The sequence below is a fragment of the Amblyomma mixtum genome, chromosome 5 (assembly GCF_055824585.1).
Source record: "Amblyomma mixtum isolate Tamu chromosome 5, ASM5582458v1, whole genome shotgun sequence".
Classification (NCBI taxonomy): domain Eukaryota; kingdom Metazoa; phylum Arthropoda; class Arachnida; order Ixodida; family Ixodidae; genus Amblyomma; species Amblyomma mixtum.
The window spans coordinates 147,397,564-147,424,877 of record NC_143016.1 but is presented as its reverse complement, the minus strand read 5'-3'; the positions used below and the strand labels follow the sequence as shown (position 1 = coordinate 147,424,877).

General features: G+C 46.0%; 1 protein-coding gene across 3 annotated transcripts in view; it reads right to left on the bottom strand.

Annotated features, from left to right (window-relative positions):
• LOC149344098 (mite allergen Lep d 7-like) overlaps positions 1–27,314 on the bottom strand; it is a 36,479-nt gene that overhangs the window by 8,155 nt on the left and 1,010 nt on the right. For 2 of the 3 annotated variants that reach the window (XM_089546139.1, XM_089546141.1), the window contains exon 2: positions 312–378. In XM_089546139.1, the coding sequence (XP_089402265.1) occupies positions 312–369 (58 nt within the window). In that variant the 5' untranslated portion in view covers positions 370–378. Of the gene's footprint in view, positions 1–311; positions 379–4,781; positions 4,914–27,314 lie in introns of those variants that run through there. The other variant, XM_089546140.1, reaches the window with a different exon arrangement.

Below are 27,314 nucleotides of genomic sequence, written 5' to 3'. Positions count from 1 at the left end.
CAACGCACGTTTTCGTTTCATTAGCAGCCGATTAGCAGTTGGAAATAAAGGGCCATCAGTCAACCAACTCATAGCATCCCTCTTATTTTGCACAATTTCATTGTTGCCTATTAGCGGCCGCTAAGAAATGCGACTATCAGCACTGCCAGAGGCAGTGGTGTTGAGGTCAAAGTCACCATGAAACGCAAACCCCGTGATGCCAGAGACTAGTGCCAATAGACGAGTGAGTGGCGCTATGTCGCGCGTCGACACATATTTGTACACGTATCCTCAAGGGACAAAGAGCTGTTTTAAAGTTCAGAGGGACTCACTCTGAGCAGTTGCAGCCACGCAGACGCAGCAGAGGACGACGACCGGCAAGCTCCACATCTTGGCACCCTGCGATCACGAAGTGAAGTTGCATGTTCACTTTCGTACATTCAAGGTGCACGTGATCCTTAGATACCTCGGCAAGTTCCACAGAATGTCACTTCTATTCTTGTCACTTCTTTCGGGTTTCTCCCAAGACCTGACAGGGGCGAACAAGTGACAACGGCCGCTGTACCGCATCCAGGACTTCCACAGCAGCGGCCACTAGAGGCCCATCGTGGATGACATCAGCACATATGTGGCACATTCTCCTCAGCAGTGTGCTGTTTTTGGTGTGCACAGGCCGTTGTCAAGGTTACTCTACTAATTTTAAACACTTTTGAAACCATGCTTGCCACCACTTGCCGCTCTTCAATAGCGGACAGTAGTCGCGGTTCTGCCGTACTGCCACCGTCACTACAAATGGTTGGCAATACGAGCACAGCTCACTATATTCTGCCATCATAACCTCTCATGGCCAAACTTTCTGTATTTTCCTCCTCCTCCCACCTCGCCTAGTGTGAACTAGCAGCCAGAGGCTGTTACTGCGACTGACGTCTCCGACCATTCGCATATAGAAGATTTTCTTCCTCTGTATTCTGAGCAGCCGCTGCACTGCCCACATGGCGACTACTCCACGTAGTCCACCCAGATGTCACATGCGCTGCGGTGTGGACCGCTGATTCCACTCAGCACATTCTTGATTGTTTCAACGCTCTTGCATGCCGTGTGTGCGCCCGCAGTCTATAGATCCACCTCGATTGCGTGGACACGCTCGGCACCACAAGCTCGCGTGAGCCAGTTTCCGGTTGCTATGTATTTTAAAACTGTCAACAACCAACAGGGCCAAGCGGCAGTTTTTTTGTGGCGACATATGAAGGAAGCACTCGTAGAAAGTTCACCCATGCAATCGTGGCAAAAAGCGCGCCTGCGTGTGCGAGTTCCTGGCTGGCGTTTCTATTTTGCTATCCTTCAAACTGCCAGTTAGGGCTTTATTGGGGTACTGCAAGATAAAGCCTCAAATTTCACTGCGAGGCTGCAAGTTAACTCACGAAACTGAACGTCATGACGCATGCTGCCTGCATCCAAATTAAACCCTGCGACCATAAAGGTTTGGTTTAGGTTTCATTTATGGGGGTTTAACGCCCCAAAGCGACTCATGCTATGAGGAACGCCATAGTGAAGGGCTCCAGAAATTTCGACCACCTGGGGTTCTTTGACGTACACTGACATCGCACAGTACACCGGCCTCCTGAATTTTGCTTCCATAGAATTATAACTCTACCTGCTTCCATCCTGCGGATGTGATACCACGAGAACGGCAAGCCGGTGTTTACTGTCGCTGCTGGAAACTTGATGGTTCACACTTGGGAAAGAAGGTAACAACAGCACGGTCGTTTGATACTTTTCTGATGTTCATGACGCTTGAGCTTCAACGCTATGGGAGGGCTCCACATGCCGCCTGGAGCGACTATGCTGCGGCACCGCGTCGATCAAAGGGCAGAGCCTTCTTCTATTCGTTCAAAACATTGTACCATTGGTAAGGGCCTAGAATACGTGGGAATAAGCGCGGCTGTGTGGCTCAGGATTCTATTTGCTGGCTTGGTTCAATATGCACACTTGCGTTAGAACGCTGCACGCTGCGAGTGAGTGGTGGCCGTGCTGCCCTTCAAAGGCAGTGTCCGGACGCTGACCACGTTCAATAATTTCATCAATTTTCTGCTTATTTGTGTTCGCGTTGAGGTCGCTGACGGATCTTACTCCCCGTGGAAAGTCCTGTCATTAGGGCAGCTTGCTGGAGGGCGGCTTGTGGTCCATTCATTGGCGGTGGTACTTGTAGCAGGCGGCTTGTTTCATGTGATATCCTGAGATCCCGCGTACATTGTTACAGCTGCCTTAAGCAAAATCGGACATTTTATGCATGTTAAAGGCGGTTCGGAAATGAGGAGTGCGCTCACTGTGCTTCTACGCAGTTGCCTTATGAAGCAAAAGGGCTGCAGACCTAAATCAGCGTTCTGCTTGGGCCAGAGAAACATTCTAAAGTTTTCTTCGTTACACTACGGCATTATTCACAATTTCGATTAAGATATGTCTTTTTCAGCGTACGTATTTAACAAAATATGAACCCTGACTTTTAAGATGGCCTTGAATGTTTCAGAAAGCATTGCCACTTTGTAGCAAAGCGCATGAAGGGTTTTGAAGAAAGAACTACTGGGCCTCAAATTGCTTTTTTTTTTTTTGCCAGCGCTCTGGCCCGCAGCGTTCACTTTCTGTCGCTTGTATGCGTGGCAGGGTATACGAGAGACTTATTTGAGTGCAACGCACCACTGCAGCTGCCCGCTCCCCACTGGAAGTGCCAATGTGACATCATGCTTGTCGTCGAAAGTTACGTTGCCGGGGAAGAGGCACAAAACAAGCAGCAGCGCCACAGCGCGCCAATTAGAGACTGGGTTGTTCTCATCTTATAGGAGGAAGTCTGCCTGGGTTTGTAGGCTATTCGACCTCCACGACTCAGGCGTTGCGCTGACCGGGGAAGCTTCCTCTGAAGAAACTCAGGTGTGGGTTGCTGCCTTTTGGCTACTCAGTAAATAAAACACAAGGACGCACGCTGCTATTTCCCAATGGGCACTGAAACGCCAATGTCCCCAGGACGTTCAAGGAAGTTTCAGTGCCTATTGCGTTCCGTGAGAGCACGAGAGAAATAGGTGACTGCGTGATATGGCATATGTTAGAAAGGGCTTTAAAATGAAATAAAAATAAAAGTGCCCTGCCCGCATGCGCGATACGACAGTGGAAACAATTAATAGACGAACTTCGACCCCTGTTCATGACGTAGAATGAAAGAAAACGAATTGAAGACAGTATCTGCCATCTGCTGTACTTCAAGAGAGAGGACAGACCCCATAGCCAAAGACTGTCTTGGCAGCGCATGCAAAATTCGAAGGCCAACTAGAGAATGCTAGTAGGGTTACGCGTGCCGCTTTATACATGCTATATAGCCGCTCTATAAAATCACTTTGAATCCATTTGTGTCCTCTATCCTAGACTGCAGACCCTTTTTTGCAAGGACTACTATACGCTGTGCTGCACCATGCTGCTTTTTACTGAGTTCGACATTTAGCTTTAAGACTTTCTCAAAGCGCGGCGATTTGTCATATGAAGTGCAGTCCGAAATGTGGTAGTTCGAAGAGCCGTTGATGGCGCTAGTAGCTACCAGAAGGCAAAAAGTTTACGGTGCGAGTCTGAATTACCGTTCAGTCAACGAAGGTGGGCATCGCAGTTGCCTAAGACCTTGTGCCGACACTCTGTGGATGTCATTCATGTTCGTGTTGAAAAGCTAAGATGGTTAAGTGTATGGGGTTTAGCGTCCTAAAGCGACTCAGGCTATGAGGGCGCCGTAATAGAAGGCTCCGGAGCCCCACTGCGGTGGCTCAGTGGTTACGGCGCTAAGCAGCTGACCCGAAAGACGCGGGTTCGATCCCGGCCGCGGCGGACGAATTTCGATGAAGGCGAAATTCTAGAGGCCCGTGCGCTGTGCGATGTCAATGCACGTTAAAGAACCCCAGGTGGTCGAGATTTCCGGAGCCCTTCACTACGGCGTCCCTCATAGCATGAGTTGCTTTGGGACGTTAAACCCCAATAAACCAATAAACCAAACCAGAGGGCTCCGGATAATTTCGACCACCTGGGTTTCTTCAACATACACTGGCATCGCATATTTCACGTGCCTCTAGCATTTAAATTGGTAAATTCGTTTTTGTGGAAAGGAAATGGCGCAGTATCTGTCTCACATACTCGGTGGACACCTGTACAGCGCCGTAAGGGAAAGGAGGAAGGTGGGAGTGAAAGAAGAACGGGCGCCTTTCGCGTTCCGCCTCCTTGGAAACGCGGCCGCCTCCATCGAAATGCTACCTTCGTGGCTGGGCCTTTCGGGTCAGCAGCCGAGCACCATAACCACTGAGCCACCGCGGCGGCTTCAAAAAGCTAAAAGCAGGCTTAAATGGGAGGCACTCTGGCTAGAATCTTCGAAGTGAAAGGCTGAGCCTTTTGCGATACTGGAGCCGACCTAACGTGGGCATAGAACACCTCCTAAAAAGAAAATTCAGTAAAGAGAATACGCCGAACAGCAGCGCCACAATAAAAAGTCAGCCTGAAATGCTGTGCCCTCTTGTTGCCTTACGAGCCGAGAGCCTTCCTCTATGGACATGTACACAAACCTCACACACTCCGTTCACGTGTTATATTGTGACCTCCTCCTACGTCACGTCACAGCTCAAGCAGTTGTTGCCCCACCTCAAGCGAAAGCCGCCACTCCTGTCACCCACCAGGAACCAACGGTGACCTTCGAAGACGTCGCAGCTTACGCGAGTGAATCCTCGATAAACGCGAAGCACCGATCCGTGCACCTATTCATTCACTGGCAGGAAACTTACCTCTGCGCCGAGTCTTGTCTACAGGAGTCGGTGCAGAAGAATAGAAACCTCGCTTGCGTGTACCTACGTACCCAAGACTGGTTCTCGGTGCACGCGACTTGTACACCCTCTGTGGGCTTTTCGGAACGTGCACGCACCCGGTTCGAGGCAAATGACGCATGCCTGGGCCGGGCATCATGTCGTTCGGGTAGCGCGTGCCACGCGCGAACAAAAGGTGTGTCGCAACGTGCTCCTAAGTGAAATCGTCTTTGCATGAGACAAAGGGCGACTACGATACGAAAGCGGTGAAGCGCGAAGACGGCGCTTTCTAAACTACGTGCACACCGTCCATCCCACACGCCTACCTTCCTGCCGCGTGAGCGGGGACTAATTGGCTGGCCGAGTCATTTATTTGAGGCTCTTTTCATTTAACTTTTTTTTTCTTTTATTGTTGCAGAACTACGCCCATGCTAAGTGCTTTGTTCGCCTTCAGTGCGGGCAGCGACGTCGCATGCACAACCGAATGAAGTTTTCTCCTTATTTTTGCCGGTATAGCCGTGGTTTTCTTGGGGGATCCATTTTCTCCACCTCTGTATTCTTGCTATAGTCCGAGTTCCTGTGCTAACCTGTTGCGTTTGTCTTTCCTCCGCTAGTGTTTGCCGCCATGTTTCAGTATTCAGTCCGCCCTTGCTTTATAGGCTCTACACTAGAGAATTTAGTTTCTTGGTTGCTGTTGTTTCATGAAAAAAAAAACGCAGTTTCAGCGTGCTACTTTTATGTTATTTTTCATGCGGTGTCATAAAAGGCTAGCAAGAAGAAGAAATGTATGTCCACGCGCATATATAGTACATCTCAAAAGCAGAAAACCACTCAGAGGCACTCTAACACTGCACAAGAAGATGAATAGAGAAAACACCATATTGCACTGCCAAAGCGTCGACACACGAGTCAGTCGAACGGATCATTTTGGCAACAACACTAGATAGTTTTAGCATAGCGCGATGCTTGATCCGCTACCGTGGTCCACTTCCACCAGGCGCCACTGCGCATGCGCGGAACGCCATCGGGATGCCAGATGGCGCCACGTTCCCGTCAGCTGCGCGCGCGCCTATCGCGGCGGGACCAAACACCGGGTGCATAGTAGTGCCCCGCGGAAGAGGATCATGGTAGCGAATCGCGCATCACGCTATGCTGTAACTCTCTACTAACTCAATGCATGCTCTGCGCTGACAGCATTCGTGTACCTGCGGAACATGGGCTTTTCCTCGACCTGTTGGAAAGTGCATTCAACGCCCGTTCACTTCAGTTCTAGACTTTGTGCTCCAAAAAATAAGGTTTGTAGTTTTGGAACAGCCTTGCACAGACAGTGAAGGGGCAATATTGTGTGAAGTTCCGTTTCTTAAGAAGTTCATGCGCTGCATGCTCAGAAAGTTGCCTTCACAAAATGGCATTAAAGGAAGGACTATGCACACGCTTCTGTAAACGACTTAATTTTTGCAAGGACCTCATTTGTGCACTTTCTGAAAATTGCGTAGACTCACGAAAGGTTGTTCGCGCGAGTAATTTGGGCAGGATGTCGTTTTATAATTCCCCGCAAAATAAAAATAATAATATAGCCTTTAAAAGGAGCACAGTGGTCCCATGTTCAATATGCACTTGATACAAGTAGACGATGCGAATTCCCAATGTCTGGCATAGGCCATATCCGTACAGCCCAGCGTCCCTGCGGCCTTGGAGTTAGCGATTAACTTCGGCGAGCCATGCCCCATGAGTGGGCTTCATTACGTTCGCATCTAGGTCCAATACTGCTTCCATTGCAGTTTGTATAAGCGTAGCATACCAGCTTGAAACTGTCTCGTGGAAGAGGAGATTATTAAGGGGCCTGTCACTATTCCATTGCAAAATTTAGTGTCCGCGAAATATTGCTAAAGTGTAGCTTAAGGGAGGCGCGGCTTTGAAATCCCCTAAAACAACCAAAACAATGATTTGAAGATAGTTGTATGCACTTATATGCCTCGATTTTTATGCTCTCTCGAAGTTTCATTGCTTAAATCGACCGGAAAAATCGAACCGCGGTGGCTATGCATTGCAGTGAAACGATAGAACAATGACACCTTTTTCGTGACAGATTTCTACCGTAACAGGGCAAATTTCTTCGCGCGGTTCTAACTATTTTGGCCATGTTTGCTTTGTTGCACTCCTGTGACCATAGTAGACACTCCAAGACACTCCTTGTTCTTCAAATTTTGAAGTTTAAGTTTCTTGTATGAAATTTTCTTCACACTCTAAATATCTCAACAGACACTGCATCGTAAAATTAAAAGCCGAAAATTCAGGGGGGCACTTTGTTGACCTAAAGTGCGGTGAGGCGAACGCCTTTAGCGCGGTGTTGCTGCATGTGTCAGTGATGTGTTGTTAAGGTGTTTATTAAGTACACAATTGTTTGTGAATCTTAAATGCCGGAGACACTGGAGGGCGTTTGGGAGGCATCCGTCTGATTCGACGCCTTTCTGCAAACACTCTCCAGCATCCTAGACAAGGAGAACTACGTATGCATTGGCAGGAAGTAGCGTAGCCAGAAAGGTGTTCCAAGCCTGGGCTCGACCAAAAATTGTAAGCCTATGCGGTACAAACGTCTGAACATAACGCTTAGCGACCGGAACTCGGTTTCTCCACTAATGTGCACTGGATTTGTAGGCATGAAGTGGAACACCAAGATATTAAGGAGGCACACAAGAACATTTTATTCCAGCGTACAGGGGCGGAGTTGTGCCCTATGAACCAAACCATAGGCCAAAACTTTTGCAGCAATTCATTTGAGCACCAGAAACGATGCCAAATCGAACTATCGTGGACAACACATCATCAGTGCTGGGCTTGTCAATACAGGAAAGTGCAAGATCGTCAGCATATGCTAACAATTTGACTTCATTACCCAAAAAAGGGAACCCATGGATGTTACTGTTACGCAAAACACTCAAACAAAGCGGTTCCAGGTAAAGAGCAAAAAGCAGAGGAGACATCGGACAGCCTTGCTTCACGGAAGAGCGGATTGGCACAGGGTTCGAGAGCTGGCCATTAATGATTAATCGTGTTGAGCAGTTGCTGTAGCAAAGTTGCACCCCCTTAAGTACGGTGGAACCCACGTTTGCTCACTCTAGAAGTTAAAACAAAGGAATGGCGAACGCGGTCAAATGCTTTCGCAAAGTCCTTTCCGTACAAAACCATGTAAATAAATACCATGAAAGAAAAAAAAAAAAGGAAGTAGCGTAGCCATTAGCACGCTAGGTTGCGGAACGGAAGGATCGGGGTTCGAATCACATCGTGCGCAAATATTTTTTTTTTCTGGTCTGACTAGAAAAGCGTGACACCTCTGCTGACAACCTTCTGTCGACATCGATAAGGCATTGAAGACTTTCGCCTTAAAATTTATGCTTCCTGAAAAAAACATTGTGCTCGTACGAGACTAGAAATGCAACGAATGCAGAACCAGCCTTCTGCCACATTTTCTTAACTCTAAAACCTTTTCACAAGATTCAGAGGAAAAATATACATTACAAGACAATTTTCTGAAGCTATAGCAGTGAAATTTTGCGACAGCAGCCATAAAATTATTTAATCTTAAAATTATATATATATAAACCAACAAATAAAAACTTTTTGCTTAAAGTCGCATGGCCCCTTAAGCTGCATTCGTAAAATTTTGAGCCCATGAAAAATAAGTCTCTGGCAGTAAGCTCTGTCCTTTATTTAATGCTGTTTTGTGAATATAACTTTCTAAGCAGCGCACGAACTCCTCACGAGAGAAAATGTTGTCGTTGGCAGTGAAACACTAAGATACTATAATATAGAATTCGATAGACATGGATGCGTAGGTAAAATTAGCTTTGCTGGTGTTTCACAAATTGGTCGACCAAACAAAAACCTTCGCACGTCATGGATAATCACAGCCCTGTACCCCCGTCGTGGGTATGTGCCATGCCACCAAGGCAACGCAAACAATAAGACAGCGTCCTGGAAGAAAATATAAGATGCTTACTCGACAATGCCTACTGTATTGTGCATCACTTGTAGAAAGACAGGAGGATATTCACGTCACTTCAGACCGTGTGACGGCCCTTAAAACAGCGGAAAAGATGACTACGCAATTTAGCATTCAATAGATGGCCCTGCGAGGTATCGCATGCATCATTTTATGAATTTTGAAAATGAGCACAGTGATGTACACTAACCGCTAGACCTGTAATGACACACCGGTAAAGCTTGCGAACCGTTTCAGCTTACTAGGTAGCTTGCAGTACTGTTCTGTCTGCTTTGTCGCTCATAATTAAAAACAGAACGCACATTACCTATCAAGAAGGCTGCACCAATAGCCTTGCGCAACCACATGCACTCCATGTCACACTGCATCAAGAGGCTCAATGCAAGTTAGGACTGTCTGAGGAAAGTGCTGCCTTTGTTCAGGCTAATGGCAGTCAGTTGAATGTGCTCATTGCTGACGAAACCCTGTCTTCACGAACACAGTTCCGCCCCTTCTCCGGCATCACCATCGCTTTCCTGCCTCTGAACATCTTAAACTAAAAAGAGCCTGAATTCCTGATCGTCAATCGGAATTTATTTCTTCAGTTGTGCCCATTAGTGCTTTATATACTGAGGTTAAACTCGCAACTGTAAAGTTGCAGCCTGAGCGTCATGCAGTCAACCCTGCTAGCATCAGCTATTTACGCGGTACTTGGCAAAATACGGCTTGGTGGACTTCACAACGTCTAGAAACTTCTGGTATCCTGCGCCCCTTTGGGCATCCTGGCGTTATGTAGGAGTGTCCTCCTTGCCAGCACCTGCTTAATTGCTTCTCTGCGTGAAGCTGTTGTCTGCCCCTCTTAGTCCTTCCGTGATTGATACGGTGCATTGTCCATCACAGTCAGGCTAGCGCTTGGCAGCCTCTGCATCAGACGAGCAAAGCACGTCACGAGAATCTTGTCATCCTTTTATTTCGTGCTAGTCTCCTCTTCTTCATTTCCATTTTGTATTCTTCATTTGCCATGTGTTCACATAGCGCTAGTTTTGACCAGGACGCGTGCGTACTTCAACTTCCAATTTGATCCGCACACTGGCGACAAAGTATTTTTTATCGCTAACGCGCGGGCTCTAAGAAAAAAAAAATTACTTCACTGTTTGGAAAACCGCAAAATTTTATTCGCAAAAAAAAAACTTGCGTATGTTTTATGCACGTAGACAACTACCTTCGTTTTTAATGCAAGGCTCACACTGAACAAACATTTGTTTTCCTGTCATAATTACAGCCCAGTTCATGAAAAAGCCCATTAACTCTTGCTGCTGAGCTAGTTCGTTTATATTTGCTGTTCTGAGTAGATGTAGTGCTTGGCGGAGGCAACAAAATATAGGGACTGGACTTGTCCCCTCTCCTGCTTTATTCTAGCTAGTAGTGCCCCCTTTATCTAGTCTCAGTCAGACGCTTCATATGCAGCGAAAAGTATTGTAACAGCAAAGGCCTAATTAAATGACTGCTTTAAAAACATCTTTTTTTTTTTTATAAGCAGTAGTTCCAAGGAAACTTTTTTGGGCAGCGGAAGGCTTAAAAAACGGTGGAACGTCCGTGAAGGTGGGGCTTCAATGGCTGCAGAAGTGCACGCCGGATACAAGACACGTCACGAGAGTACAAACACGAACAAATCGAGCGTGAAGCAGGAACTGATTTTATTGCTCGTTAATGCCTTTCGCAGATTATCTGTAACAGCAACGTCGATAGAAAGAAAAGCACACAACATAGGTCAAGGGCTTGACTTCCCTTATATGAGTCGCTGATTCTCAGGTGCGCACAGAGGCAGAAAGTAAGAGCTTCTTTTCAATGAAACTGCTTCCTTTGTCTGAGATATCGAGGGCTGACCTACGCCCGCGCCTTCACTTATTGACATTGTGCCAAACGCTTCAAGCAGCCCTCGTGTAGCTTATCTTGGGTCCGAGGCAAGCCTGCGCTCTTTTAAACAAAGGCGAACACTTTCACCTGGAGGAATGTGCAGTTGGTTGCCAGGGAAGGTTGTCAGATTACACGAATGCTTACACTCCCTTAGCCTTTCATTCAGACTGCGCCCTTACGGCTGCCTTATAGCCTGGCCGCATGAAAGCAGCATTGTACGCGCAGTTTCCATGTTTGCAAATGATATGACGATGACAGGCGTCTCCACAAGCGCTTCCGGCGCATGAACTTTCGGAATCGTCGGCGCTGCTTTTGATGCGCTGTCCGTGGATACGCGACCGCGACTGTGGCCTTTATTTTTCCGGCGTTCCGATCATTATCTGCTTAGATGTCTAAGGGCAATTTGAAGCAGCTGACTGCAAAGCGCACGAACAGAAAAAAAGGGCGCAAATGCGTCTAAAAGCTTCCACTCCGTAATAAGGCTGCTTTGAACCAGAATAACGAACAGTGAAGAGGAGGACCCACCGAGGGGGCTCAGTGGCTTTGGCATTAGGCTGCTGATCCCAAAGGTCGCGGGGTCGAATCCGGCCGTGACGATCGGATTTCAATGGAGGCTAATTGCAAAAACGCACGTGTTCTGCGGGATGTCAGCGAAAGGTAAGATCCCCAGTGGTCTAAACTAATCCGGAGCCCTTCAATACTGCGTTCGTCATAGCCCATGTGTCGCTTCGGGACATTAATCCCCACAATCTAAAATTTAGTTGGGAAGGAGGCACCCGCTTGTACGGGGGAGCTTGAAGATCATGGACTGTGGCTTGGACGGCGCTGCAGTAGTCACGGAGGGCAATTTCACTCGGCAATCAGCTATATCGGAGGCTTCAAGGCCAAAGTTTTTCGTTTCTTGTTTATTTATTTATCACAATACCCACAGCGCCCGTGAGCATTGCAGCGAAAGGAAGGGGGGGTGGGGGGAGAGACGGAAACAAAAACCAATATATAACGCAAATAAGGCAATATATCATGCACATCGTCAGTACAATCAACGCATCTCTAAAGGATCAGGTTCAGTGGTTTCCATGGGATCTATAAGCCCGGCTGGATTCGCTAGACATGAGGACGCCGCCTTAACTGGTACTACATCAACTTATAACAGAATTCTGTTTGTAGCTGTGCTCTCTTACTGAAATGCAAGCCGCTTGCCCTCATCGCATATGTGCATTCGACACACAAGCGAATGCAGCAAGAGTTTCGTCCCACATTAACGTGGTAGCTGGTGATTTCGCAGTTTGCCGTGGAATAACCTGCGCTAATGATGTTAAAGACCTTCAGTGCGACCTTATGCAAGGAAAATGTACGAAACTGTGAATATATGCACGCATCAGGAGTGTCTCACGTTCTGCATTATTACTATCTCAATAAAATCCTTTTAAAATATGTGGCTTATTGCGAATGATTCGGTGTCGGCTTATTGCGAATGAGTCGGCACAAAATTGCTCCCATCAAATATCATACGGATTTTAAGAGCGCTTCACCTATCAATGCGCAAATAGAAAACATATTTGTACGAACATGTAGCAACCATTTTATTTTGGTGTGATTCTTTCTTTATTGTTTAATCCTTCCTGTCTTCATGAGTGTATCCCTTTTTGAGCACCATATTTACACCACCACTCCTCTTTGTAACAAGTGTACGTCCTGAGAGTATGTTAAATAAATTAATGAATTAACTCATAATTTCAGACACATAAGCACCAACCTTAATGGTATGAAACGATAGGGATAATGTGTTAATGTGCATATATGCGAAATTGGTCATTCGCTACGTTACATTCATAGATCCATGGGAGTGGTGCAGCGGTTCCGCGGTTCCGCTGTGCGCCATTATCCTGCGACGGCAGGTACAACGTAAATAGACCTGGAGAGAGCAGTGGATCAGAGAGCAAACGCGTGTTAATGGCATTATAGCCGAAATCCAGAAGAAATGGGTATGGACAGGTCATGCTTTTTGAAAGCAGGATAACCGATGGTCGTTATGGGCAATGAACTGGATTCCAAGAGAAGGCAGGCGTAGCAGGGCACGACAGAAAGTCAGGTGGGCAAATGATAGTAGTCACACTCTAAACAGAAATATGCCTACTAAAAAGGGAGTAAGCTGTCCTCTAACGCACTCCCTTTTATAAAAGGGAGCGCGCCAGAAGACAAGTTACTCCCTTTTCACTCCTTTCCGCTTAGAGTGTAGTTTGCGGAGATGCAGTGGCCGCAGATGGCACAGAACAGAGTTAATTAGAAGGATAAGCCAGATGTATCTGACGTGCAGTGGGCATAGTTAGGTTGATAATGAGGCTGGAGATTTTTATTTGTTGAAACATGCCTAGCCTGACAAGCTTGTTTTTTTTTCTCTTATAAAAGTTTGTGGTAACACCCATGAACTTAGTATATTGATCGGAGCACCCATGTTGAACCAAGCAGCCAGTGACAGACGTGCAAAGGGCATTGTGCCACCGATAGGATGATATCCTAGTCGAAATCAAGAAATGAGGTTGTGCAGGGCATGTAATTCAACGGCAAGACAACCGATGGCCGTTAAGGGGAACGAACTGGATAACGAGGGAAGATAGAACAGAGCTGAAAATTGGGGAGCATTTTTTCCCTTGGGTTAAAAACTAGCTTCCCGGTAACGTACGTGTCCTAATCACTAGGTCGCAGAAAAGTCGAAATCTCGTCCCATCTTACGCCGCCGACCGTCCTCTGTGACTCGGAGAAACTGCATGACCTTTTCTTTGCCCTGAAGAGAAAGTCCCGCGAAAGTTGAAAAAAGCTCGCATCACCCGCCGCTAGTGAACCCCTTTAGTGGCGGTCATACGAGCAGCTCTTGAAAAAAATTCCGTTCCTTGCCTGCCTGTCATGCGACATGGCTACGAAAATGACGCTCACGCTGGAGACGGTACTCGCACCAGCGAGTCTTCGTATGCGTTGCGTAATGCAACGGGCGCGCTGGTTCCCAGAAGTGATAAGCAGCTTGCAGGAGGTTTCCTATTGACGAGTGAGCATTTCTGCGATGCCCTGGCGTAAAGTTGGCTGACGATAACATCAAGAGGTGCATCCGCTCCGCCTTTACTCCATTACTCCATTAACGCTGTCGCATCATCCCTTTAAGGCGGAGCTTTAGTGTATCCTCCTGATTTTCTTGTACCGATAAAAAAAATGGAATCTCCTGTTTACCAACCAGTTACACGATATCTTTCTGAGAAGAAATGTAAATGATAGCCATGTCGCACGGCGTTACTTGAAAACCACCACTCATCTGATTCAAAACTTATTCTGTGCATTGAGTTGTGTTTTGGGGAAGGTTGAAAGAAGAGCAAACGGAAAGGTTGTAGTTAGTGTCTCAGTTATCACCCCGAGCCAGTGCAAGAGCAGCACGAGAGTCAGGACCTAAAATACTTGATACATCGCTGGACGGTTGTCAAGCACATGTGCATTATATGTACCACACTGTTTTATGAGCTTAAGCCGGGAAAACAGCTAAGTAGACGTAGACGCACAAGCCCCACGCCTGCCTTCTCTTGGAATTCAGTTCATTGCCCATAACGACCATCGGTTATCCTGCTTTCAAAAAGCATGACCTGTCCATGCCCATTTTTTCTGGATTTCGGCTATAATGCCATTAACACGCGTTTGCTCTCTGATCTACTGCTCTCTCCAGGTCTATTTACGTTGTACCGATAATTATTATTTCCATAGCTAGCTCCGTTTTCCTCAGTTTCAGCTGAACCCTTTCCGTTAACCTCCAGGTTTCAGCCCCAGAGGTGAGCGCCGGCAAGATATAACTCTTATATACTTTTCTCCTGAAGGTCGCTGGTAAACTGCCATTCATGATCTGAGAGTATCTGCCAAATTCATAGCACTCCATTCTCATTCTCCTAGGTATTTCACTCTTGTGGTCCGGATCTACGGTCAAAGCCTGCCCTAAGTGCATGTGCTGTTAGCACTTCCTACGCATCGCTAACTATCGTGAACTACTGTGCCCTTCCTATACTTTTGAACGTTACCTTAGATTTCTTCGAATGAGTTTTTCGACCTACCGCTTTGTTTTGCCTGTCGAGGTCATTGGCCATGCTTACCAATTCATTCCCTAAATTTCTTAACAAAGAAATGCAATAAATGAATAAGAGGGGTTCTCGATTAACTTTCACCCCAACTATGCCCGACTAATTTCTCTGATTACCTCGTGCAAACACGCGATGAATAATACTGGAGAGATCGTGTATCCCGGCCTGATACTCTTCCTGATTGGGATTTTATCACTTTCCTTATGGAGAACTACGGTGGGCGTACAGCCGCTGTAGATATTTTCCAGTGCTTTTACACGCGCGTCTTCTAAACCCAGATTTCATAACGCCTGCATGAGTGCTGAGGTTTAAACTCAGTCAAATGTCTTCTCGCAATCTATGAAGGCTATACAGGGTGTTTCGCCTAAGATTTACAAAATTTTTAAAAATAGGCTTTTTGAGTTAGAAGAGCACTTCCTATGTGCAGTGCTGGCCAACCACCGAACTCAGTGCGCATAGTCAACCAAATGCAACTCGCAAAGTTCCACAGGCGAAATTCTAGAGGCCCGTGTGCTGTGCGATGTCGGCGCACGTTAAAGAACCCCAGGTGGTCGAAATTTCTGAAGCCCTTCACTACGGCGTCTCTCATATAGCCTGAGTCTCTATGGGACGTAAAACCCCATAAACCAAACCAGACCAAACCAAATAAAATCAGACTCAGCTTCGGAAATGACAGGGACATTTCCCGCAAGCTCTTCAGGCCCTTCAATGGAAATATTCTCCGCCGTGGCCGTTTTTTTCTTCCAACCTGTTGTTGAGATCTGAAAACCGTATTCTTTTATTACGATCGTTCCTAAATGATGTCTCTGCCATTGTTGTCCGACAATTCTTATGAAGGTCCGTGACGTCATCAGTCATTGATTTTTAACTACCTCTGCTATTCCTGAAAGATGAACAGTGTTGAGGCTTTTGCAGTCCTTTTTATGCTTTGAATTAATGGACGAGTCTTTGTCCTACAGACGGTAATAAGGACTTTACCGGTGCTGCATACCAAAAGTATCGAATGAACAGTAGATTCAATTACGTTAACCCACGCACTGGGTCCCAACACCACGCACTGGGCAGATGTGCCTTCTACTGTGGCATATTCTGATATTCTGACAGAGGTAAGTATTGACAACTTGTACAACATCTCCGTCGTAGATGCACGTGTCTGCGGTATTCCCTCCCCAGCCCTTGCCCAGAGCCCCATCGCGCACCGGGAACCACTGCAAACAGATAGGCTCTACATACGGGAGTTTCTATGGATTGAGGAGAACGCGCTTCTCGCGTCCGCAAAGCTCGTGGTTACAACCGCGTGCGTGACAAAGCTAACTTAAGCACTTTTAATTTTTTAACGCGATAGCGTTAAGGGTCAGCCCGTGTCGCAGAAAATCCGACGCCATCATCGTCGGCGTCGTGGCCGTGAGCGAAGAGTCCCGATAGAACCAAAGCCAGAATGAAATTCAGGAGCATGCCAAAGAACGTCCAGGTTGGAGCCAAATTTCTCAGGGAGGTTCCGTAAGAAAAGGGAATTAATGAAGGTGGAGAGAAAATTGGGTTAACTTGGGTTTGCGTGGGAATCGACTCAGGACCTTCGGAATGCGAAACGAACACCATACCTATGGGCCATGAAGCATAGAGTTTCTTACTATTACCTAGAGGGAAAGCTGGCAGCCCGTCTATGGGAGTTTGCATGGCGACCCCTCGAGACCACCTCAGCCACCATGGGCGCTCAAAGCATCATGGGGCGGTGAGCTACTTGTTGCGGAACTGCAACTTTTGGCCAAAAAATAATAAAAAAATAAAGCTTTTTGATAACTACAAACGTCCGAACATTCAATATCTTGTCTAATGATTGCAACAAACGAGCAGAAAAGCATTTAAGTGCAAAGTTTGCCCAAAATAAGAGACGACTCGCTCTCCTATTGGCCAAGTAGTGAACACTATAAAAACTAATATTTCATAATTAACAGGCGAACTTTTAAAAGTAAATATGTTTTCGAAAAAGGTGTTGTTGCTTAGATACTGTAAGAGGTTTTTTAATTGCATTTTGGAAAAGTGAAACCTTTTATTGGCGTCGTGTGTCGTCGCGTTTCCACTACTATGGGTTTTGCCCACTGCGTTCGCGCGAAAGTCGTCTGCGCACACACGAACAGCGTTTTCGGAATGAAACGTCTTAGTAGTGCCACTCCATGTTTCCAAAAAATTACGACTGTGCCGCAACAAGTAGCTCACCGCCCCATGATGCTTTGGGCGTACATGGTGGCTGAAGTGCAGCGCCGCCAGCTTTCCCTCTAGGTAATAGTAAGAAACTCTATGCCATGAAGGCTTTTTCTTTGTTCCTCTTCAACGTGGTGTTTATTACAATGATTCTTGGTGGTTCAAGCTGAATAAAGATGGACCTAGTGAATGCGTTGTGTTCTTTCACTTAATTTGATTGGTTTATAGGGGTATAACGTCCCAAAGCTACTCAGGCTATGAGGGACGCCATACTGAAGGGCTCCGGAAATTTCTACTACCTGGAGTTTTTTAACGTGCACCGACATCGCACAGTACACGGGCCCCTAGCATTTAGCTTCCATCCAAATGCGACCGCAGCAGCCGGCATCAATCCTGCGTCTTTCGGCTCAGCAGCCGAGTGCCATTACCACTGAGCCACCGTGGAGGCATTATTTCACATAGTCAAGTGTCTTCGGCACATGTACTGATGCCTACATATGAGTAATTATGAGTATGCTAATTAGGAATTAGGTAATTATGCGAAACCAAAGGCGAATGTTGTGTTGGCTTAATGTGCATCAAAAATCTGATGGGTGTATATGTGTGATATATCGATGTGCAAGATGTCATTCATATATCCCTCAATTTGTGTGTGCGTATTGGCCATTGATTGCATTTAATTAATGGATTTCGCTATCACGTTCTGCTCTTAAAGGCGAAGCTCAAGCGTCCCTCAACTTTTTTGCTCCCTTACGTCTTCAAGAGCTCCGCCTAAATGCCGCGCGCGAGTTGATGACCATTCATGATATCGATTATAAAATACGCTGAGCAGAAGGTGCGCCATACTCCGGCGAGAGCCCGCGGAGCATACACTGAGCACCTGTATGCGGTTGCCATACCGCATAGATGTCCCACACAAACTAAGGCCCTTACAGACTGCCACATTATTTGATCAGAATTATAGGGTCTTCTCTCATAAATACTTTGCAAATAAGGGCGATAGGTGATTTTCTATCAATTTGCTCGGCTTGCTTGAGGAGCGCCAATACTTTGGAGCAGTATCAAGTCATTGTTACGTGCAACTTATATCTGAAGTGGAGTCTGTGTGCCCGTGGACTTCACTTTTCCCGAATATGCATACCACTGCATTTTTTTATGTCCCTATGACACCTGAAGCTCCATTGTGCCTGAGCCTAGATCTAACTGTAGTCTGTATATCTGTATGTGAACAAAGTATGATCACATTATATTAAATAAGTGTGACCTTGTTTCGGCTCGAGAATTGTTCTTGAACTTCTGAACTAAGTTTTTTTGTATAAGCCACGATTGTATATGTCCCATATGGGATATTATGTGTGTAGTGCGTGTATTGCACGCACTCTGTGCCTTGCGCGAATATCCTTTTAAAGCGGATATTTTATTAGTCGACAGGAACGGCACGAAACTGACTTTATTCTTTTTAGTCCTGGCAACTACGGACTTTCGTATGGTTATCTTCATGACCGAAGTTAGAAAAGAATGGTAAGGTTATAACGTAGCTAAACTGAGTACCCGTGCGAAAGCACGTGTTTAGGCTGGTTAGCTCATGGTTTTGTTTCGCTGGGTCGCCGGCACGTCTGGCGGAGACAATATTACTCAGGTTAATCTCTGATCGAAGTTGAAGTGATCTGATCTGTTCGTGCCGCAAATGGAAGTTGACGAAGACGACCAAGTGCAATGCACAGTGCGGGAGTGCGTTGCAGTTTAACACGAGGCGTGATCGGCTGCGGCGATGGCATAGCGCTCTCGTGCAGTAGCCAGCGAAGCTGACCTGTCCGCGCCGCCGCGGGTTCGAAACCCGGCAATATTTATTGCATTTCTCCATGGGTTTGTTGCTATGCTATATGCTTTGCCAAGGTCACCTTCAAGGTCAATCTTCACACAAACTCGGTGAGCCGGTTAGACCTCGTGAAGTATAGTGCTTTTGCACTAAAAACGTAACCAGCTTTGAGAAAGGATGCCAATGCAACCTTATCACTCATTTCAGTAAAAAAACTAGGAAAGGTACCGGTAAATTACACATCAAACTTCCGCAGGGCGTTTTGCGTCAGTCTTGGCCGCGTTTATCTTCACCGGAACATATTAGCCGCCTATGGCAAACTCAAAGATATGGCAAGGTACGATTTGCGTTCGCTAGCGACGTGTCTTCTCCCTACCCGGCAAATTACGTTGCTCAAATAAGCACCAAATGCCTAAAATAAAATGCACGTTGCTACTAGAACTCATTATGCTCCTTTCAAAGCTACTTGCAGAGTACCTAAATGACTGCCCTTTTTTGTGTGGCTGAGAACATGACATCATAAAATATATTCTTCGAACAAATAAATCCGTTCTCTCTCTCTCTTTCTACCCACACATACACACACAAGCACGCACGCACGCACACACGCACGCGCACAAGCACGCACGCACGCTCACGCACGCACGCACACGCACACACGGACGCACGCAAGCACGCACACACAGACACGCACGCACGCGCGCACACACACACATACGCACACACGACGATAGATCGGGAGCGCCAATCAAGTAGTAGTATTTGAGATTTGAGCCGCATTAGAGATGAACGAGTAGTCACAGTGACTCACTGCCAGTGTAACGCTTTAGGTTACCGTTACCGCGCCATGAAGGAATTAACTATGCACGAGCGCGGCAAACCTGCACAGATATACGTTCTGTGATATCTCGGTAACGGTACGCTCAATTGCCAAGTGACAAATGTGCAATTCCTTATTTTATTTCGATACGTTTTGTAGCACAGTGTCCTCTTGCGACGTGAACCAGCTCTCTTGGGGACACCCTGGGTCCAACACAAGTTCTTACTCAAGTACGTTACCTCTTGATGACTGATGCCAAAGAGAGCACGCCTATGTTGCCGTTCCACTCTGCGACGATGACACACGCCGTGGTCTGAATCTGCGTCCATTTATCACACAAGGAGCCGAGTTTTGCGCTCACATCTACATTCCCGCGGTAACTCGGTGAAACTGCTTGGGTTTCCGGAGTGCAAGATCTGAATGTGATACGAGCGCTGTACCCCAGACGTCTGGGAGCACTATGGGCATAAATCACTTCCCAAGAAGCCCCAGGGCAACTCTAACTTTTCTGCTCTGGCATACGGCTTCCAGTTTGTCAAGCCTCGATAACGCGACGCTCGAGAGGCTCAAGCGAAGCCATAAACACGACCTTTCTGCTGCGCATCTCTGCCAAGGGAAATTACAGCTGCCATGGCCAGCATCTCTCTCTTAGCCCGAGGGGTCTCCTGTAAGCGATGTTGTCCAAGCGCCACGGAAAACACCTAATTTTAAGCTAATAAAGCATTTTCCTAAAAGAAAACTACCTCAGAAGCATGACATCTGCGAGAAAATACATGAATTATGCATATTTATCAAGGAACATTCATGTCGCCTTGACGCCCTCCGGTCTCCTTGGATTTATGGGCGCGAAGACTCATTTGGTAATCGCTCCAAGGAGTCTCAGCGCTAATATCTCAAATACCGACATCTATCATGCAGTTCGAATAACAATAACCTTGAATTCATTCACCTCAGCCACTCCTCCCATGCACAGCAGTCTTGGTGGCTGTGATTTTTGTATGGCGCAAGGGCTTCTTCATGGCGGCAAAGAGCGCCGTGGCACAAGGTTTTTTTGTTCTACTCAAGGTCGGGTCAATGAACCATTTCCCAAGCATTGCATCCTAAATAAGCCGCGCACCAGGCCAGGGCAAAGCTTGTAACCATTGTATCCCCGGTGGGATCATCACCGGCATCATTGTATTACCGGCACGGGGATCGAACCCTGCACCTCCCGCACGCGAGCCGGGTGCTCAAACCCCTAGGCCATGCAGTATTATGTTCTCTATGTACTGGAAGAAATCAGGTTTCGCTCAGGGATATTATGCTTCGCTCACCATCAGTGCCCGTATGAAGACCTCGCAATTATTACTCTACCTTTCCAGCAAATGACAATCTCTGAGTCACGACTGCAAATGAAGCAAGCTAGTGGAATTTCGTCAATGAAAGAATTTTTACGCTGCCTTAGAACCGAAAGGCAGACAAAAGAACAAACGATACAAGCGCTTGTGCGGTCGATTATTCCTGTCTTTTTTCTTTGAGGGCGGACACGGCATATAACATTCCGTGTAGGAAAAAGTCAGGCTGCTAAAAATATTTCGAGGATGCCACTGCATCAGCCATTCTTCTGGGTAAAACTTAAGAGTGATGTATTTCAAACAGACCGAGAATACACGTGCAGCAGGCACTGTTAAATCAACGTTGGAGTTCGTATTCCTAAACAGGCGGATCGACAGTTACGAAGTTAATGTGAAGAGGTTGTGTCCGATCACAAACTCGTTTTTTACAGATAACTATGCAGCCTGTATTCGAAAGGTTAAAAGAGCGTCATTCATGTACCTGATTTTGACAACGCGGATTAAACAAGTATTTATCAACCACTTTTTCCTTGCACAGTTTTAAAGAAGCAGGTGACATCAATGTCAGGTGGTTATGTTCAAGGACAATGTCTTTCACTGTGTTAGCATATACACTTGAAATAAACGAAAGAAAAGAAACAAACACAACCCGCGGATTTCGCATGATATCCATTTAAAACGAAGAATTAGTCGACAAAGAAGGAAAGGGCCAAGGAATTGTAGTTTAATATACACTTTAACGGGCCTCTTGCGACAAATTCTGAGAGAAGCCAAAACAAAGTATTATGCTTAGAGTCTGCAACACAAGTAGTACAGACAATTAATGACTTCGAGAAGGTTTTGAACGATAAGAAACAAATCGATGCTATATGCCTTGACTTTTCGAAGGCTTTCGAAAGAATCCAACAAAGTGATTTAATTGCGAGACTAATACTAATGGAAATGAGTTAAAAATTTGTGCACTGGATAACAACATATCTAAGCGGAAGATCCCAGCTTGTCGAAATCAATGGTAGTAAATCAGAATAATTAAGCGTAACCTCCAGGGTGCCTCAGGGGTCCATCTTGGGTACCGTTTTGTTTTTAATCTCTATTAACGACATTACTTCTGGTATTAATAAAGATGTCACAGTGAGACTTTTCGCCAACGACTGCCTGCTGTTCCAGGTTATAAATTAGACAGATAATCAAAAAGCACTTAATGATGCTCTCACAGGAGTAGAAAAATGTTGCAGGGCTGGAAAATGAAGTCAATGAAGAAAAAAACAGCAGTTTTGTGTGTCGTGAACAGAACCAAGCATGCCTATGAGTACTGTCATAAGCTCGGCTTTACCACGCCCACCACACTAAAACACTAGGAGTCTTCATTTCTAAGAATTTAAGCTGAACAAGTACTAAAAATCTCTTGAGAAATTGAAAAGAAAGTCTGGTTTTTGCGTCGAAGATTACGAAATGCCTCACAGTCTGCCAAACTAACCGCCTATTTAACTGATGCACGATCAATATTAGAATATGCCTGCATTATATCATATAATGCAGGCATATTCCAATATTGATACGGGATACCGTAGAAAGTGGATTAATAAAAAAAACTTTAAAGAGCGTGAAGAGCAGCTCGATTTGTAATGTGCACACATACGCGCACTGACTCTGTTACAGATATGCCGCGTCTTCTTAATGCGCAACCTCTAGCCGAACGCCGCCGACTGGCCGATTAATATTTAGTTCAGCTTTCCAAAAATTTCTTCAATATCAATAGTTCCCATTACTTGGCCACCAAACAACTTCAGCATGTGAGAGCAAGCAATGGATACTGTTACTAAAGCCCGAACTCATGCATTAATGTGTACGCTAATTCTTACTTTCCCAAGACAATATCAGAATGGAATGATTTGCCAGCATCTCTCGTACAGTCCAGTAAGTAAGAAGCTATTCCACTTCACACTAAAATGTTTCGTCAATCCAATACATGCGCTGAACCGCTTGGTGATTGCATCTCGCGAAGGCGAAGGCCGGAAATGTAGAAATGTTTTCCTGTTTTCTTTTTTATGTGAATTAACTGATTTCAGAGCGAAAATTTATTACCACTGCTTCTGTAAAACAAAACATTACGTTACAAGAAATGAGATTGTGTTGATGGAGATGAACTTTGCACTTTTGTATAATAGCAAGTGAACATGCTACTCCTCAAATATCACGCCCCATTACTCTAGCGGCCTCACAGCCAACAGTATTTGCAAATAAATAAAATAAAAAAATAAAACCTGGAAGCTACAGAGGAAACCAAAACCTTGTCTTGTGAATAGTCGGTCCAACTCATGGCTCCCTCGCCCTGTCATAATAAGGTTTCGGCTCTTCGCTGAAATATACTATACAGGCGAAACTGGGAGAGCAGTCATGAAGTAACACAGTACAAATTGGATAGGACGTTTTTACGGACTAGTTGTATCATTTCAAGGAAACGATTACAACCCCACGGGTGCAGACCATCTCGCACGTTGCCATAGAACCTCTGTGGCACTGGAAGCTATAGTTTCTTGTACTAGTTGAAACGAGCAGCAGTGGCAGAGGCATCCAGACAACAAAGAAGTAAAGTCTGAAGCCAGTTGGAGCAGAGCCTCACATGTCCCCAGCAGTGTTACTTTGATCAACACCTTTAATATCCTTGCATGACCCCTGGATGGTACCCGGTGACCAAGAGTGCTTGAACTTCTGCGCCCGAGGTGTATTTATTTACTTGCCTCTTCACCTCCTAATCGCGCAGTCTTAACTTTCCTACAAAAGGGGGTGGGCGCGCGTCGGCTAATTTCGCGTAACTGAGCTTTCGTTAGCTATACCGTGGCAAAAAGAAAAAAATGAAATGCGGATGTAGCTTACACGTGTTGTTTTCACAATTAACGTGGATCTCTGAGGCCAGATCAAACCGCCATCCACTTCCAAGTAGCGACCACGAATTCCATAATTTCCTCGGCATCATCATCAGCATCACAAGTTAGAATCGAATGGCATGAAAAAAAATTCTGTTTTCAGGGCCAAATATTTTTTTAATAATGGAGATTGTTTTGCTATCGAAATGAGCGCCTGCAAAGCCACGAAAGGTGAACAGCTGAATTTCACTAAGAACGATAATTGGACGGAATTCTCCTCGGTGTCCCCTTTAACCCACCCCGTGTTTCAACTCGTCGATATCTATACCCACTAGGCCAATTTAATGAGCGTTTAACTCTAGAGACCCAAACCCCAGGCGTGCGGAAAGCTTCTGCCCTTTCGAAAACCGGCAGGTACTAGGCGGCTCAGGGGATTGAACCCCAGACCACCCACATACTATAATTGATACTCAGAGTACTAGGCCACCGCTGCGGTGTAGGTGTCTACATGCGCTGTAGGTTACAGCTCCAAAGATAGACAACATAACTTATCAGCACGCTGTATTGGGCGAGTCGGAAGTAGTTCATCTTGTTGATCAGCGCGAAACAAAGGACTAACGAAAGAGGAGACGACAAGAGCGCTGTCTGACAACTGACGGCTTATTAGGAAACCGAAGAACTATAAGTTGAAAATGCGTGGAACTAAACAAACACAGAAAAAGATCAAAAATTACTCCGCAAAGGAAAGGCACTTATCGAGGAACGCTATCTCGTTTCCCTAAAGCAACGGACGGTTTTGCCACACACGTGTCCGAGTTCTTAGCATTGCAATAGGGTTCTAAAATTTTCCCGCCTGTCTGGTTACGTCTTTTGTATACAATCGTCGTATATAATGGAAGTCTGGCAGGCAAGGGTGATCTTCAGGTTCTTCGCATTCGCGGCAGTGCAACACTACGTTAGAATATTTTTTAGATGTCAAGAGAATTTCTGTCAATAGGATGTTTATGCACCTATGTTTTTCTGTGTTTGTGTAGTTCGCGCGTTTTCACTCTATATTTTATGGGTTTCCCATCTCGGCCGCAGTCGTCGAATTTTGATGGAGGCGAAATTCTAGAGGCCCGTGTACTGTGCGATGTCGGTGCACGTTACAGAACCCCACGTGGTCGAAATTTCCGGAGCCCTTCATTACGGCGTCCCTCATATCCTGAGTCGCTTCGGGATATTAAACCCCCATAAAACATAAACCGTTAAACCTTCAGTTGTTAGACAGCGCCCATGTCGTCTCCGCTTTTGTTGCTCCTTTGTGTTGCGTTGGTCCCCAAGATGAAGGTAGACAACATGATAATAATTTGTATGAAAGTTCTTTTGGTAAGAGTGGTGCAGCAATGAGCAATGATCACCGCCTGGCGCAAGTGCTAGCAGGGTTTTGAATCACCGCCAACACCCCACCCCCCCTCCTTGATTTTACAGTGGCAGCTGTATAAAAAAAACTGACTTGCTTCTGAGTAACCACCAGCATCACCGAAGTCGCAACCAAAAACTGCTGTGTCCACCTACCGGATAAAGATAGTACTACTCAGCTGGGTCTGGCCTTAATGGACGTGCGGACAGGGTGCAAAGGCGCTTTCGAGACTGGCACATCTGCGGTCACGCGAGCGAGGTGCGCGTAAGAGTGGGTGATCATGTATGGGATGTGGCAGGCTGGTGTTCTCTTCGCCATTTCTTCGCGCCTTTACCTCCTCTCACAAGTTGTTTGCAACATTTTTCAAAAAGAACCATCGAACAATCAGGTCTGCAGGAACACAACAAATTAATCCCTCAGATACCTTAATAGTGCTAAACCATATCTAAAAACAGTTATTGAAGCAACTGAAAATGTAGCTCAGGCTAGTGTTTTCAAAATATAGCGAGCGTTTCATTCCCTGGCTAAATTAGCGGAGAAAGTCGGCTTAAGCACACCACAGCAGAGGCCTGCTGAGAAGGGGTGCACCGCGAGTGGTAATGCATGGCGTCCGCCGTGTCTCCTGCGCGCAGCAGCTGGACATTAGCGCTCTTTCCTCCCCAGTGATGGAGCCACCAGCTGCGGATGACGGGAGCGGAGAAACAGTTATGCAGAGTTCTCCGTCCTGACAGACTCAGATCGCCGCAGCTTCCATGGCGTCGTAAACGACTTGTGAGATGCAGTTAGGCAGGGTGAAAAGTTTGTAATTTCTCTTACAGTCTGCATTTTCCATGATGACACCTGAAATGTATTCCGAAAGTTTGGCGGCCAGCTATAATGAAGACTATCTGCATGTCCAAGCCAGGGACGTTAAACCGACTTGTCCTTAATAGTAAATACGACTCCAAAAAAAAAAGAATACAGTAGTTGGCAAGAACCCATGGCCCGACGGGGGTTGTATTACTCTCCTAGCTAATCATGGGAGAAAACGAAGGCGTTTAAACTTTACCCTATTAAACAAGCCAGGAGCATAAGAATTCTGGCGCTTCTAACTTTACCTTGTGATTGCCGTTTTGCTCAGGCAACAAGCAAAGCTTTAACAATGGTCGCTATACAGGGTGTTTCACCTAAGACTTTCTGCAATTTTTAAAAATAAGCTATTTGAATTAGATGCGCGTTTTTTCTGGCATAGCATTGTCAGTGGTGTAGTACATCATAATTCAACTAAGGCGTGCTAACTAGCAGGCTTGTTAACCAACATTTAATAGTTAACTTTTAAACTATTACCGTTGGGCTCCTTAATTACTGAGAGGCATGCAGCCCACCGTAAGTAATGTCCATATCCGTTTTTAGAATTTCGAGAACGCGATTATCCTCGGCGCTGTGGCCCAACAAATTTCGCCTACATCGCGCCAAAATACATGCGGTTTGAGAAGCTTGCAGGCAAAGCAACCTCTCCAGTGAACCTAACTCGTCGAAATATCCAAACTTTGTTGGGCCACAGCGCCGAGGATAATCGCGTTCTCGAAATTATAAAAACGGATATGGACATTACTTACGGTGGGCTACATGCTTCTCAATAATTAAGGAGCCCAACGGTAATAGTTTAAAAGTTAACTATTAAATATTGGTTAACAAGCCTGCTATTTAGCACGTCTTAGATGAATTATGATGTACTACACCACTGACAATGCTATGCCAGAAAAAACGCGCATCTAATTCAAATAGCTTATTTTTAAAAATTGCAGAAAGTCTTAGGTGAAACACCCTGTATATCGCCAATGAACTGTGGGTTGCGCTTACGAATGTGGGCGGAGCTCTACTGCGAATATGTTAGTGCTTTCTTGTGAAAAAACGTCAGTTACTGCGTGTGCCATTCACTACACAAAGGTCGTGGAGGCCTCGACAACGCGAAACACAATGCGCACCTAACCACGCCTCGAAACGAGCATGCATGCCCGTTCTTGAAGAGACATTGCGTGCTATTTTGTTTCCTGTCTCAACAGTCGCCGCATTGTACT